Source organism: Myotis lucifugus, unplaced genomic scaffold (genome assembly GCF_000147115.1).
Source record: "Myotis lucifugus unplaced genomic scaffold, Myoluc2.0 scaffold_51, whole genome shotgun sequence".
Taxonomy (NCBI): domain Eukaryota; kingdom Metazoa; phylum Chordata; class Mammalia; order Chiroptera; family Vespertilionidae; genus Myotis; species Myotis lucifugus.
In genome coordinates, this window is record NW_005871099.1 from 2,096,592 (window position 1) to 2,110,523 (window position 13,932).

Genomic DNA, 13,932 nt, shown 5'->3' on the forward strand with positions numbered 1-13,932 from the left:
CTCCTTCTAACTCTCTTGTAAGAACTTCTCTATATTCCTTTAACTCCAAAGCTGTTACGTTAAGTGGCAGAAATTACTTAAGTGGAAGACAAAAAGCATGAGACTGGAGATATTGTACTCTGAGTGCTTGTACCACATAATTAAGTAAAAGAGACTGTGAAATCTGAATTTTCTCCTTTTTGGCTTATTGCTTTATGTGGAGCATTTACATCCAGTGATGATATTTTGCCAGTGTACTACAGTGCATCCTCTCTGACTCTCTATGGCCCTCATCTATTCTACTTTGTCCATTCTGATTGGTCAGTTTCAGTTCCCTGCAGCTTACCCACTTAATAATACCTGTTCTTATCCCTAAAATAACTTTTTAGTAATAGTTATTTTGATATGTTTTGTGGTACCTTTTCAGAGTTATGCCAGAAACAAAGCAATAAAGAATAGTTTATATTGGCTTTTAGTTTGAAAAGAGCATTTGTATTTTGGCATATACATAGGATAAAAATCAAATATATCTAAAAAAAAGTATTCTGAATCAAATATATCTAAAAAATTATTCTGGATGTGTCTAACAGGTAATTAACATTATTTCTTTTACTTAAAAAATGATTACAGGCCATTATGTCATATATTGTTACACTAGTGCCCTGGTACACGGATTCCTGCACATTGTAGGATATTATTTAGAAGGTGGCCCGTGGGGCAGGACTGGGCGAGACTGGCAGGATAAGCCCTGTAGCCAACCTCCCACATCCCCTCCCCAACTGGCCACACCCAGGGCTGAGCCAAGGCTCCAAGGACATCTGCAGAGTGAGCAGGGTCCCTCCAGCGGGTGGGGTTCCACGGCCTGACCTGCAGGTATCGGGCAGAAACCGGCTCTCCAACATCCCCTGAGGGGGTCCCAGATTGGGAGAGGGCAGTTCTCAGGTGATGCACCCCAGAATGAGGCTCCCTCCACTCTAGTTCTGGGGTGTGTCACCCAAAAACCACAGCTGCCAAGTCACTGCAGCTCAGCAGCTCCTGCATTGAGCATCTGCCCCTGATGATTACGCTTCATAGCTACCAGTTGGACAGTTGCTTAGCCTCATAGATATATAATTTATAATCATATTAACCATATTTTAATCAAAATATATCCTTCTCTTTATCTTATCAGTGTCCCAGCAAAACATTTGGTGGATTTGACTCTACCAAAGACCTTCCTGACGATGTTATAACATTTGCAAGAAGTCATCCAGCCATGTACAATCCAGTGTTTCCTATTAATAACCGCCCAATAATGGTCAAAACAGATGTAAATTATCAGTTTACACAAATTGTAGTGGATCGAGTGGATGCAGAAGATGGCCAGTATGACGTCATGTTTATTGGAACAGGTAAATGTCTGATTTCAGCTCTAAATTTCCTTCAAGACCATTGAATTCAACTGAGTAAGTCTACTGAGAATCAAAGGAAGTTTTTATAGTCATTTTCAAGGTATAGTTAAATGTTAATAAATGACTACAAAACCTGAACATTCTATTGTTATAATGTGTTATCTTTGTAAGCAATTTGACATTTTAAATTCAATTTTTGTTTCAATCAAAAGTTGATAAGAATGATCAGGTAAAGCTAATAATTAGGTAAATAATCAATATCCTTAATTGAATCATAACTCTTTCTGGACAGTGGCTTTTTAGAACAAAGATGTTTTGCTCAAACCATACCTAAACTTGGCAAGACATTCAGTAATGGTTTCTGAATTAATTTATACAAAATTATCCAAACTTTAAAAATACCATAGAGTGTAAATCTCCCAGCAAATAAATTTGGGCAACAAAATTTGTTCAGTGTTTTTGCCATACCATGCGGGGGGGTAGGGGTGGGGGGTCACTATATCAGAAAAACAACAAAATGGAGTTATGGGATCATCACATACATTCTTAGATACCTTTCTATAGAAATTCAACAACATCATTTTAATACTTCTTTGATTAGAAACAAACTTTTTACAGGTATATTTTCAGAAAGAATTCCATTGTTATTTTGACATATTATTTTATTTTTCCCCTCCTTCCTTTAATAATACTGTTTTGAAAGTGCCAGTTACAAATTTGAAACTTGCTACTTAGGGTCAAGTTCCAAGGTAATAAATTCCTCGTCTCCATTAGCATTGTTAACTGACATAAATCAATGGGAAACCGGGTGAGTGCCTCACTGAAACCTGGTATGATAACATTTATTTTCCCTTGGTGAGAAAGAGGTTAAAAATTGCATTAACTACACGGGAATGACAACCTTGGAGTAAGTGCTTTAAGGACTTAAAGTTTTATAACAAAATCGTGAAATACCTATGTTATCAGGTGTAACAGTGTCAGGTTCTGAGCAATACATTACAGTCTACTTTTACGAGAAAGTTTCTATATCAAATGGCAGAATCCCAATGAGACTCAATGTTTGATAAAAGTCAGTGAATTGCAAATATCAACTTCTGATTACAAATATGTTTAGAAATTATAAGATGCCATGACTTCTTTTTTATAAATTTAGTATATTATTTAATGTCAAATTGTAATTAGATCTCTCTACAGAGTAATTAATTTTGTTCACTAATGTCACACTTGCCTTTTTCTTCACCTCTGGCCTAAGCATGTTGAGAAGTCCCTCACTCATTGTCAGTGCAACAAACGCTTGCTTTCGGCTATTTGACCAAAGAAACCCAATCAGGAGTTTTTAATTCTACTTGGACACATGCTGTCCTTAAAGAAACCAGTTTCATGAGCGTGTTGAATGTCTGATGATGTGGATGGCTATCGGTCAGCACAGACCTGGGTCATCTGTCAGCAAAGTAAATTGATTACAGTAATTTTATCTTTTAACTAAGTAGCACATCATAATGTATTGATCCTAGTTGAGTAATCTGATTCAGTTTGTGTGAAATTGTTTGAAATACTACTCGGTAAAACTCGATCTGGAACACAGATAAAGTGATGTTTGGATACTGGAGACCCATCAGAGGCACTAAGTAGTTTAACCTAACTTACCTTTAATCTTTGGTATTATAAGGAGTCTGAGGTCCTGTAAACATAGAAGGATCTTCTTAAAAGAGGAATTTTTTTTAACTTTACAAGGGATACACTAGCAACCTTTTTTGATCTCATATATCACATCATATTGATCCCCTGAAAATGGTTATCAGTGATATGAATACATTGAATTTTTTCTTCTGCCATAACTTATTTTTTACTAGCAAGATTTTCTTCTCAAATAATGAGTCTTTAAACTTGATTAAAATGAGCCAGTTGAAACAAAGTATAATTTATCAGCTGATTAGAATTGAAATGTTGAAGAGTCAAATTTTTTAATTTAATAAGGCCCTGTTCTTCATTTTATTAAGAAATAGGAATGTGCCTGTAAATACTGGAAAATTAATATCTGCTTAACCCAAGTTAGAATAAAAGTGACAGCTCTTGTCATTAAAACAATTTTAAAATTAGAATAAACAATGCTTGAAATCTATGTAAAATGTATTCAACTTAATAGTTTTTATGATTTATGCTTCTGAATTTTAAATTCTTTAGTACTATAAAATTGATTAACCAAAATTGATAAACCAATTATTGAAAAAAAACACTGCAGTAAGTAATCCAAGGTGTTTATTTTGAGAAATAAAGTTGTTGTCATTCATCACTTAATGGTCATCGAGCTGTCTTTAGGGGCCTCTAAGTACTAAAGGCTTTCAGGTGACAAGAGCATGAGCAGCCAGGCTCTGAAGCTCTAACCACTCTACAAGTATCTGTTGCTTGACAACATTCCTGGCTTTTGCAACTACATTAAGTCTTCATAGTAGTCCCGGATTTCATAACAAGAGAGGAAAAACCTGTCATGTCAAAGCTGGTATTATTTTTGTTGTATTTTTTTCTGAGACACCTGACAATTTAGATTAAAAATAATAGTCCAACCTAGTAATTATTATATATATTTTTAATAATGCAATTTCAGGGTGATATCATCTTCAAAGCTTCATTTATTTCTAAACAGTAAATTCTTTTAGTTTTATGCTATGCTTGTAGTTTATCTAGTTGCATGAAAGGCATATGAATATTTGAATAATTCTGTAACAAAAAAATAAAAGGAAGACTACCGTCAAAATGTTCTTTCTGGTCCAATACTGGATCCATTCATTAACACTAAACTCTGTTGAGGTCTGTTTAAATTGTGCTCTTCTCCATTTTCTCTCAAAGATGTCGGAACCATTCTTAAAGTGGTTTCAATTCCTAAAGAGACTTGGCATGATTTAGAAGAAGTTCTGCTGGAAGAAATGGCAGTTTTTCGGGTGAGTGCTGCTTAATTTCAAGTGTTAACAAGTTCACTCGCATGTCTTTCCCCCAGGACAGCTGCACACTACACTTGGTATGGACAAGTAGTCTAGCATACACTTCTAATTAGCTTGTCAATTAGAAAGCCAGACACTAGTCAAAATAAACCTTGAAATTTTCAATGCTAGTAAAAACTAAAAATGTAGAGAAATGTATTCTTGGCTCATATTTTGTTTTCTCAATGATAATATATATATGATTTACATTGTATATTATTTATGTAAGTTACCTCAGTGAACAAACTTCATGAGCCCCCACCTCCAAAATCTTCTCTTTCACACTTTACAGTATAACTGGGAAGATAGGTAACTTCCATGAATGTTAAGGGAAATACTTTCAGAATGATAGGGGAATGAACACATTCAACCATTCTGCAGCTTTTTCATGAATTGTTTTATCATGTTCTTTATAAAATTATTCCTTAGAAGAAAAGTTTTGAGACTTTTATGTCATGGGTGGTACATTTGTTATGGATTCCTACCCTACACTTTTAAGAAATGTACAGATATCTGTCCCTCTCTTCTGAATCACAGAAGATCAAAGCAAATTTACATAGAATTGGGGTAGAGACTGGAGGATATGGGTTGACATGAGAGAGGTCAACTTAAGCAATATAACTTACCACAATGTCCGTTCCTTCTGGAACGCTAGCTAATAGGAAGAGTTTGGTTTGAAGCACACCTTGAAAGACATTATTTATCTTAGGAGAGGGAAGTAGATGTCTATAAAAGGAGTGGTTTTAATTTTTGATAAAATAATAAAGAATCATATAAAATTGCAAAATACACTGGAATTAGAAGATTTTTGTGGATGAGAAAACTTTGGATCTAGTCTTACAACTCAAAATTATCTCACTTAGTCTCCAGGTGTCTCACATACTTTACCTGTAAAATGAAGTATCTGGATCAAATTTTTCAGTTAACTGTTTTAATTGTAAGCAAAGTCTTCCTAAGACATTTCTTAGCCTCATATTTCTAAATCAATTTGTTAAAATAAATTGCCTCTTGCTCACTACTCAGTACTAAAGAAGAAATGAAGTACAGTATGTCAAGCTCCTGATATACACTCATTCAATTAAAATTATGATTACCATTGGAACAATAACTGGTAAATCATGACATAGACATCTTATAATAATACCTAAACAATGTTCCAGTGGAAAGATTTGGGTTCTTCAGTCACAGATACATGGCACTTTTGTTAGGAACATTTAACAATTCCTTTTGAAATTACCCATCAGTAAAACAGCAAGAATAATGCCTACTTCACAAGGAGGCTAGAATAAAGATACTATATGTAAAGCATTTAGGACAGTGCTAAATACTGTACTCATAATTTTATTGTTAACATAATTTTATTGTTTTGGTTTAGCTACACTGAAAATAAGCCACATTTCCAGTAGCACTTTCTACTAATTCCTGGCCTTCAAATAATAAAATTATCATAGTTATATTATGACTAGAGGCCCAGTGCATGAAATTTGTGCACGGGTAAGGCCCCAAGGGGCTGCTGGCTGCTGGCTGGGGCCTCCCTTCCCCAGCTGCTGGCCAGGGCCTTCCTTCATTTCATGCAGCCCCCTGGTGGTCAGTGCACGTCATAGCAAGCAATCGAACTCCCAGTCTGTGGAACTCCCAAGTGGATACTTTGCATATTAGGCTTTTATATATATAGTTTTTAAATCAGATTCTTAGACCTTATTTTATTTATGCCTGACATTGAGTGATGACTAATTCCTATAGTTCACTAAGTCCCACTTCAGTATTTACACATTGATACTTTAATCTACATATTCAAAAATACAATTATCCTAATGGACTGTGTTAGCAATATAGAATCCATCTAGATTCAGCAAACCAATTATGGTCACTGAAGGGGGGTGTATAAATTGCTGTTTTGTGTCCTTTGTTGTGTCTTCCAGAGCCTAAAATATGTTTTCAACCAAAATCTATTAAATAAATGAAGGAATTGGTATTGATGAAAAAAATAAAATATAAGAAAGTAAAGAGTTTAAGGTCTTTCTCAGGAAGACCATGTTAAAGGAGGTGCCAAAGTCCAAGGAAGATAAACCAGGATCAGCAACAAGTTATACTGCTGATTATATCCCATATTACTCTCTAGTAGAAAAAAAATAGAAATTCTACATATTAAAAATTAATATTGCCACCAATGTTGTAAATGAAGTTACAGGGCACACGACTGGTCAACTGTCTGTCCCCTGGTGGTCAGTGCACATTATAGTAAGTGGATGGGCAGCCTTAGCATATCATTAGCATATTACACTTTGATTGGTTGAACAGCCGACTGGACAAACAGACACTTAGCATATTAGGCTTTTATTACATAGGATTATTATATATTGTTCTTTATTTATTAATTCACAGTACAAAAAATATATTTTATTTACCATGATTCTGGCACATTGTTAAATTCTTATGGTTCAGAGTTGAACACAAAAAACACAGTCCCTGATCTTATGTAGCTTACAGACTTTTACATGTTTTCCACCATAGTTTCAAGGACTTAATTTATTATCTATTATTACAGTGAATTTTTATCTTGTACAATCATATCAAGTTATATCATGCCATTTTGAAATTAATAATTGTTTTATTAATTATATTATGGGAGTTTATGAATCAGAACATGCATAATTTTACAGTAACACTATATTCTAGCCAATTTATATTCCCCATATCTCTGGAATTTTAAGTTTACATTTTTCTTCTTAGGTACATTTTTTACTACATTAATAAAAATTCAGTTTAATAAAGATTAATTTATTCTGATCTTAAATGACTGCTAACAAAATCTTGAGAGGTTGCAAACACATATATTTAATATCTATTAGATTTGTTAGCATGTTGAAATTTTCAGAGAAATACACAACTGAGTTATACCTATGATAACTATTAAATGACATTTGTGTAATTTTTAAGATATCACAAGAAAGTTTATCAGTTTCTAACAATTAAATATAAATACGTAATATAGTGCTGGCCTGGAAACAAGTATTTATGATTTTGTAAAAAAGATTTTTGCAACATAGAACACTTATCTTTTCATAGATAAATGTTCCAGTTCACTCCTATGTTCTCTGCTATGCATTATTGTCATTATTATTTCTTTGGTCCTCAAGTAGACAAAACATATTGGGGCAGAGTTTAGAGAAATATTTACTTTCAACATTCTGTTCTATCAGGCAAGGTTCATACATATATTGTGGTCTAGCAATTGGAATATTTCACTGTCAAACTTTGTTTAATTTTGCAGTGGGAGAAAAAAACACAACACATTAAAGCAATTGCTATACACAGTGAAAAAAGTAGAGAAATGTTACAGTCTCTGTATTTCGAAGTGAACCTTATGAGTCATTCTATTTAACATAAAATAAAATTAAAAAGGGTTAACCTGAGCAAGATGGTAGTTTGACAAGATAAATATGCAAGGAGCAAATTTAGGGCCATGGTAGTATCTGATACTCTTAGACTTTAAAATGAGTTATTTAATGTCATCTAACCTGTTAATTTTATCATAATTTCTCCAGGAGACCATATTCATAATGTGTCCTTCCAAGACAGAATAACCAAATCTCAAATGAAATTCTGAATTACAGCCAGTACTATGTCCATTACCATCTTAAGGGTGGTGTTAGGAAAACACCCTAGCTAATCACAGAACATTCCAGTGGTTTCAGTTACATCCAAGATACTTTTATTTGGGTGAAATCACATCCCAATCAGAGTATAGAAAAAAAATATTTCTCTATAATAACATTTCCACTTTAGAATAAAATTTTAATAGGTAGTAAGAAGTGAAATAAAATTGGCATTGTTATAAAACTCTAGAAATGACTTTGAATTGTCATTATATATTCAAAATGACATTAAAATACTAAGACAAACTTAATTCCAAATATTATTATAATCACAAATCTATATTTATATAATATTTACTATGTGATTCTAGGAATATGCTGGTTACAGTCAGTTGATCCTCAACTTCTTCAGTTCATAATTTTTAAAAGTATTTTATAATTATGATTATTTTATGCTAAGTGAATTAAGCCAATCTGAAAACGACAAATATCACATGATCTCACTTATTTGTGGAATCCAATGAACAAAATGAATTGACCAACAAAATACGACCTGAAGCATGGCGGTATGGAACAGACTGACATACCATGTAGGGGTTGGGGGATGAGGAGAGATAAACCAAAGAACTTATCCTATATAATGAAAGGCTAATATGCAAATAGACTGAACAGTGGAACAACCGAACAACCAGTCGCTATGATGTGAACATGGCGGGTGTTGGCAGCAGGCAGCAGAGTGTTGGCAGCAGGCAGCAGAGTGGGGAACATGGCGAGCAGCGGCCACAGGGGGATGGTGGAGCAGGTGAGCAGGGGCTCCAGACTAAGGCGGGGCGCCAGTCACTGTCATCAGGGCAAGCCTCTGGTGGTTACTGAAAATTCTTTGCTCCCATGTGCCACGGTCCCACCTGGCGCTCACACCCGCTGCTGGAGATGGCTCCACTCGCACCAGCTGCCAGCACCCTGTGCCAGCCCTGATCACCCCTGAGGGCTTCTCCACCTGCCCCTGCTCCTGAGGGGCAATTGGGGCAGCAGCCACCGCACACATCCTCTGACGGTGCCGGCCCCACTGAAACCCACTACTGGCACCAGCCACAATCACTCTGCACTGTCAGAGGGTGCAAGCGGGGCCAGTACCATCAGTGCGTGGGAGTGGTGGCAACGGGAGTGGGGCTGCCAGAAGACAGGGGACTGGGAGCGAGGAGGATGGGCCGAGACCTGCCCCTGTGCCCACTGTAGCCTCGCGGCCCACAGTTCATTTCAAGGTGCACAAATTCGTGCACTGGGCCCCTAGTATACTTATATGCATACCCCATGGTCACGGGCAATAGGGTGGTGAAGACCTGGAGCAGGAGAGTAGGGGCTGGGTAGCAGGGGATAAAGGGAGGGGAAATGAGAGACTTCTGTAATATTGTCAATAATAAAATATATAAAAAAGCAAAATTAAGATTACTAGTTAATGGTAGCTATTGTTAACTAGTTAGACCAATAAAAGTCTCCTTTAAAATGCTTGAAAATTCCACATCTATATCTTATTAAAAATATTCAAAAGGTATAAAAGCCAGACATTTCTAGATTTTTACTTCACTCAAGGTGGGATTTTCTTTCCAGTTCAAAGAGGGTTTTACTTTTGAGACAGTGGAGGATTACATCAAGTTGCAGTACATTTAGTGCAATGGGTTTATTTATAGTCCTATTAACTGCAAGGGATTGCAAGGGAGTTACATCAATAACACATGCATTTTAAACCCAACTTATGCAATATTCCATGAACAGCTGAGCAAATAAATGAAAGAGTTTTCATTTTCATTCAAATGTAAAACATAATTGATGCTTTCCAAAACCTAGACTATTAACTTATTCTAAAGAAGTGCCTACGTGCTTAGCGTCCAGGGAGCTATGTCAGATTCTCCCAGGACCAGCAGGTTGAAAAACTATGCAAGTGCAAAAGTTTAATAAAGACTAGGTTAAAATATCTGGAAAAATATATAATAAATTAAAGTCATAGAAAATCTTGAAAAGATGCTGTTTTTAATATAATTTGTACTTGAATACCAATTAAATTTGCAAATGAACCAGTTTGCATGAAAAAATGTTTATGAAGCTATATCTGATTAAATGGAAATCATATTCACCACCAGCTATTCTCAGAACAAAATATAGCTTATTTAAATAGATGTCATCTTAATATTTTATCTATTCAAATTCAACTAAGGCAGCATATAGTACATCTTATTCCAAACTGTTATTAATTTTCTAGTCTGAAAAATAAATAAGGCTCTTTTAATTAAGGGATTTTAAGATCTTAATTTAAAAATGTTGAAATTATAATGTGAGTTTGGTGTGGATTGGGATTTGTTTTGTTTTACAATTTATGTATGAAATAATTCATTTTCATCTACCTTGTAGATATGTAATTTGATGAACATGAAATGAATGAATATTAATCAGCTTCACTTTTATATAGTTTTACTTAAGATTTTTAAAGAACTTAGATATATCTAACTTTTACTTCATTATAGTAAGCTGTTAATAATTCTCTAAGAAACACTTTTCTTGCACCTTGAAAGTCTGCTTGAAGTTAGCTGCTTACAAAATCATTTCTCCTGTGAAACTTTTGGAATTAAAGAAGTTACTATGGAAAATTTTTCTTTTTAACACTTCTAAATTCAGTGTTTGGGTTCATTGATTTCAATATTATTCAAAACTAAATAAAGTAGTCAACTTTGTCTTCTATAAGGTGAAAATCAGTCCCCTTAATTTTTGTGATTTGATGCTACTACTATAAATTCTAAACATCAGATCACCGAATAGAGAAAATTGATAGACATTCTTCTCATCATAGTTGTCTTTATGGTTTACAATTCCTATAGAAAATATTTATTTTTAATATCATTAATTTAAACTATGGGGAATCTTTAAATTATCCTAATAAAATTAGTTTACATTCTAAATCATTTATCTCATGTATTTCTTAAGCAGGTTGTCTTTTACTTAGTTACCTTATTTTATTTTTATTTTATTTTATTTTATTTTGTTTATTTTATTATTTTAGAGTATGTTTATTAAAGTTGAGGACAGTGAAACAAGGAAGGGCTTAGGACAGTGAAACAAGAAAGGGCTTAGGACAGAAGAAGCAAGAGGAAAGAGCCTAGGTGGGTGGGCCTGCTTTGGCTCTCTGTCAGATAAAAGGGAGTTCTTGGGGACAGGTTCAAGGTGTTAGGCCAGGAGGAGCTGCTGCTGCCCATTGCTCTCCTGGTTGCAAGTCTCATGGGGACCCTTACAGTTTGAGAGATGCATGCCTGTGGGTAAAGAACATGGGAAAGGGAAAGGCACGGGCATGCTTCCGGGAGGGAGAGCAAGCCCTGGGTCCTCTTTCTTGTGGGTTTTTAAGTCCTGAGGTTTAGGGAAGGTATTAAGGGAGGATCTCAATAGAATATACATCAGCTTTATGTTGATGTGCCAAAATGAGATTTATTGTCTTAACTGCATCTGTCTTTGAGTGTACTAACTGGATTTCTGCTATCTATCTCCCTGCGTAGGATTAAAACCAAAATACGGGGTTTTTGAGTCCGAGTTCGTTGTCTCATGAAATCGAAGACTAAAGTCGTGTTAGTGGAACTAAAGTTTATTGAAAAGAGCCAGTCTTGGAGAAGGTGCAGCTGGGGTTCCAGGAGCTGCCCGGTATCCAGGGCTTCCTTTCCATGTTATAGTCAGGAGTAGTTCAGCATCCAAGCTAATTAAAGTCTAATAGTCCATGTGTGGAGGCCCACATGGCCATAAGCCACATGGGCACAGGGGAGCACATCTCCTGCCATCAACCCAAGAACCTAGCACACCAGAGAGAGAGAGAGAGAAGAGGAAGCATACGTGCTTTTTTATATATATGCTTCTTATTTCCTGATTAGTTCTTTCAAAGAATTTTGCCTTCACAAATTCCTTGGGATTGGTTTATATGCCTTACTACCTTGTGATTGGTTATCTGCAAGCTGCCTGTCAGCAACATTAAACATTTTAAAGCTCATGTCTCCCTGGTGCACCTTTCCTTCCCTGCCCAGTTGGGGTGCCTTAGTAACTTCACCTACTTGGATTTTCAGTTTTATTTCCTCCTCCCCCACCCCTCCCCCGCATGGTCCCTGTCCCTGTCTACCTAGCTTCCCTCTGTCTCTTTGGGAGGATTTAAGCTATTTATACTCTGGTTGGGGAGGAGAGGTGTAAACCATTTACTCTTAAGTATCCTTGTTAGGAAGATAGGATTTTTCTATTTACTAGAAGCCTGTAAACTACTTGGGTGTTTAACTGTCATTCTCAGTTTCCCTAACATACTTGCCCTGGCTTACTAGCATGTCTTTTTTCCCCATCAGAAAATTCCATCCATGAAATCTTTTAGGGAAATATCTTAGGGATGATGAGGGAGGACAGTATGTCTTCATTAACTGCTTCCTGTTGACAGGGGCTGTGGTTCCTGCCTATACAGGATGTGGAAATCTCTCCCTGCATGATCTAAGGGGGGTAATAGAATGGGATCCAAGACTGGAACAGAGAGGTTATTAGCTGATTCTTCCAAAGTATGAATGGATGGGAATCCCCAAAGCATCATCCTCTTGATATGGAATCGTTGTATCATTCCAGAAGCAAAGTTGGTAGATTGCTTCATATTTTGTTGACTCAATTAGGTAGTCCTGAAAATAAGTCGATTCAGTTAAATTGCTGAGTGTCATTTCAGGAAGTGGTGATGCGGATGGCTCCCAAAGTGAGACCTATATTGTATAAACAAGAAATCAGGTATTTAATAAGGGGCATGCCTATGAAACAGAAGATAAAAACAAAGTTTAATGGTCACATAAATTTTAAACCAGTTTCTGAGTCTGTAAGACTGTCAGCTGAGAAGATTTTTAGATGAAATAATCAAATTTTCTTTTCTTAGAATGAAAGTAAGCAGTGGACAGTCTGATAAATCCTTCTTTTCTGCAGTTTAAATATCTTGGTGATATAAATTCTGCACGGTGTACACAGGATCAGTCACTAAGATTGTTTAAGTATAAGCTGTTGTGATGATTTCTCAAGGTTTTATCAAGTCCTTTAGCTGTAATTTGCAAGAAGCTCAGAAAAAAATGTTTAGTTCTCAATAATTCCAAGTCAAAGGATGGGAGAAAACTGAAACATTAGTTAGAAGAAATAAGTGGTCAATAATGCCATCTAAACAAAGTCCAGAAATAATAAGACAGGCTGAAAGTGTTCATTCAGCTAATCAGTTCTTTGGTAATTTCTGTATCTGAGAATGTTAGGCAACCTCTCTAGAGTAAGGACTAGACTCAGTGGGCCAAAGGATTACTGGCACTGAGTGGGATATGAGCAAATAAAGACAGTGAGTATAGAATATTTTGAATATTTTGAAAGAAATTCTAGCTAAGATTGAAGAATTAAGGACTTTTTATTTTTTTTAAAGTATTTTATAGATTTTTAGAGAGGAAGGGAGAAGAGAGAAACATCAATGAGAGAGCATAACCTCAATCAGCTGCCTCCTGCATGTTCCTCACCAGGAATCGAGTCCACAATCCGGGTGCATGTGCCAGCAACCCTTCAGTGCACGGGGCAATGTCCAACCAACTAAACCACACTAGCTAGGGCAGAATTAAGGACATTTTAAATGATAGCTGCCTTTATTTCATATACAAATTCAGTGGAAGGAACAAACTATACTGGGCAAAATAGAAAAGATAAAAGAAAAAGGAGAAAATTGGTAGAGGGTTTATTCATTAATTTACTTATTTATTCATTCAAAAAATACTTATGGAAAACTTATAAATGCCAGGAACAACCTCAGGTCCTAGGGATATAGCAGTGAATAGAACAAAAATTCCTGTCCTAAATTTGTGTGTTGAGGTGGGGGGTTGGGGTTGAAAGGGCAGACAAATAACTAAGAAGACATATTAGATGCTTCTGCTGACCCTCCTCACATCCTATCAGCCTACCTCTAATTCCCAC

The 13,932-nt window shown here is 35.7% G+C and overlaps 1 protein-coding gene across 4 annotated transcripts in view; it reads left to right on the top strand.

The window, feature by feature from the left end:
- The window catches only part of SEMA3A (semaphorin 3A), a 236,266-nt gene that overhangs the window by 153,638 nt on the left and 68,696 nt on the right, over positions 1–13,932 (top strand). For all 4 annotated transcript variants that reach the window (XM_023753776.1, XM_023753777.1, XM_023753775.1 and 1 more), the window contains 2 exons: positions 1,151–1,370; positions 4,218–4,309. In XM_023753776.1, the coding sequence (XP_023609544.1) occupies positions 1,151–1,370; positions 4,218–4,309 (312 nt within the window). The remainder of the gene's footprint in view (positions 1–1,150; positions 1,371–4,217; positions 4,310–13,932) is intronic.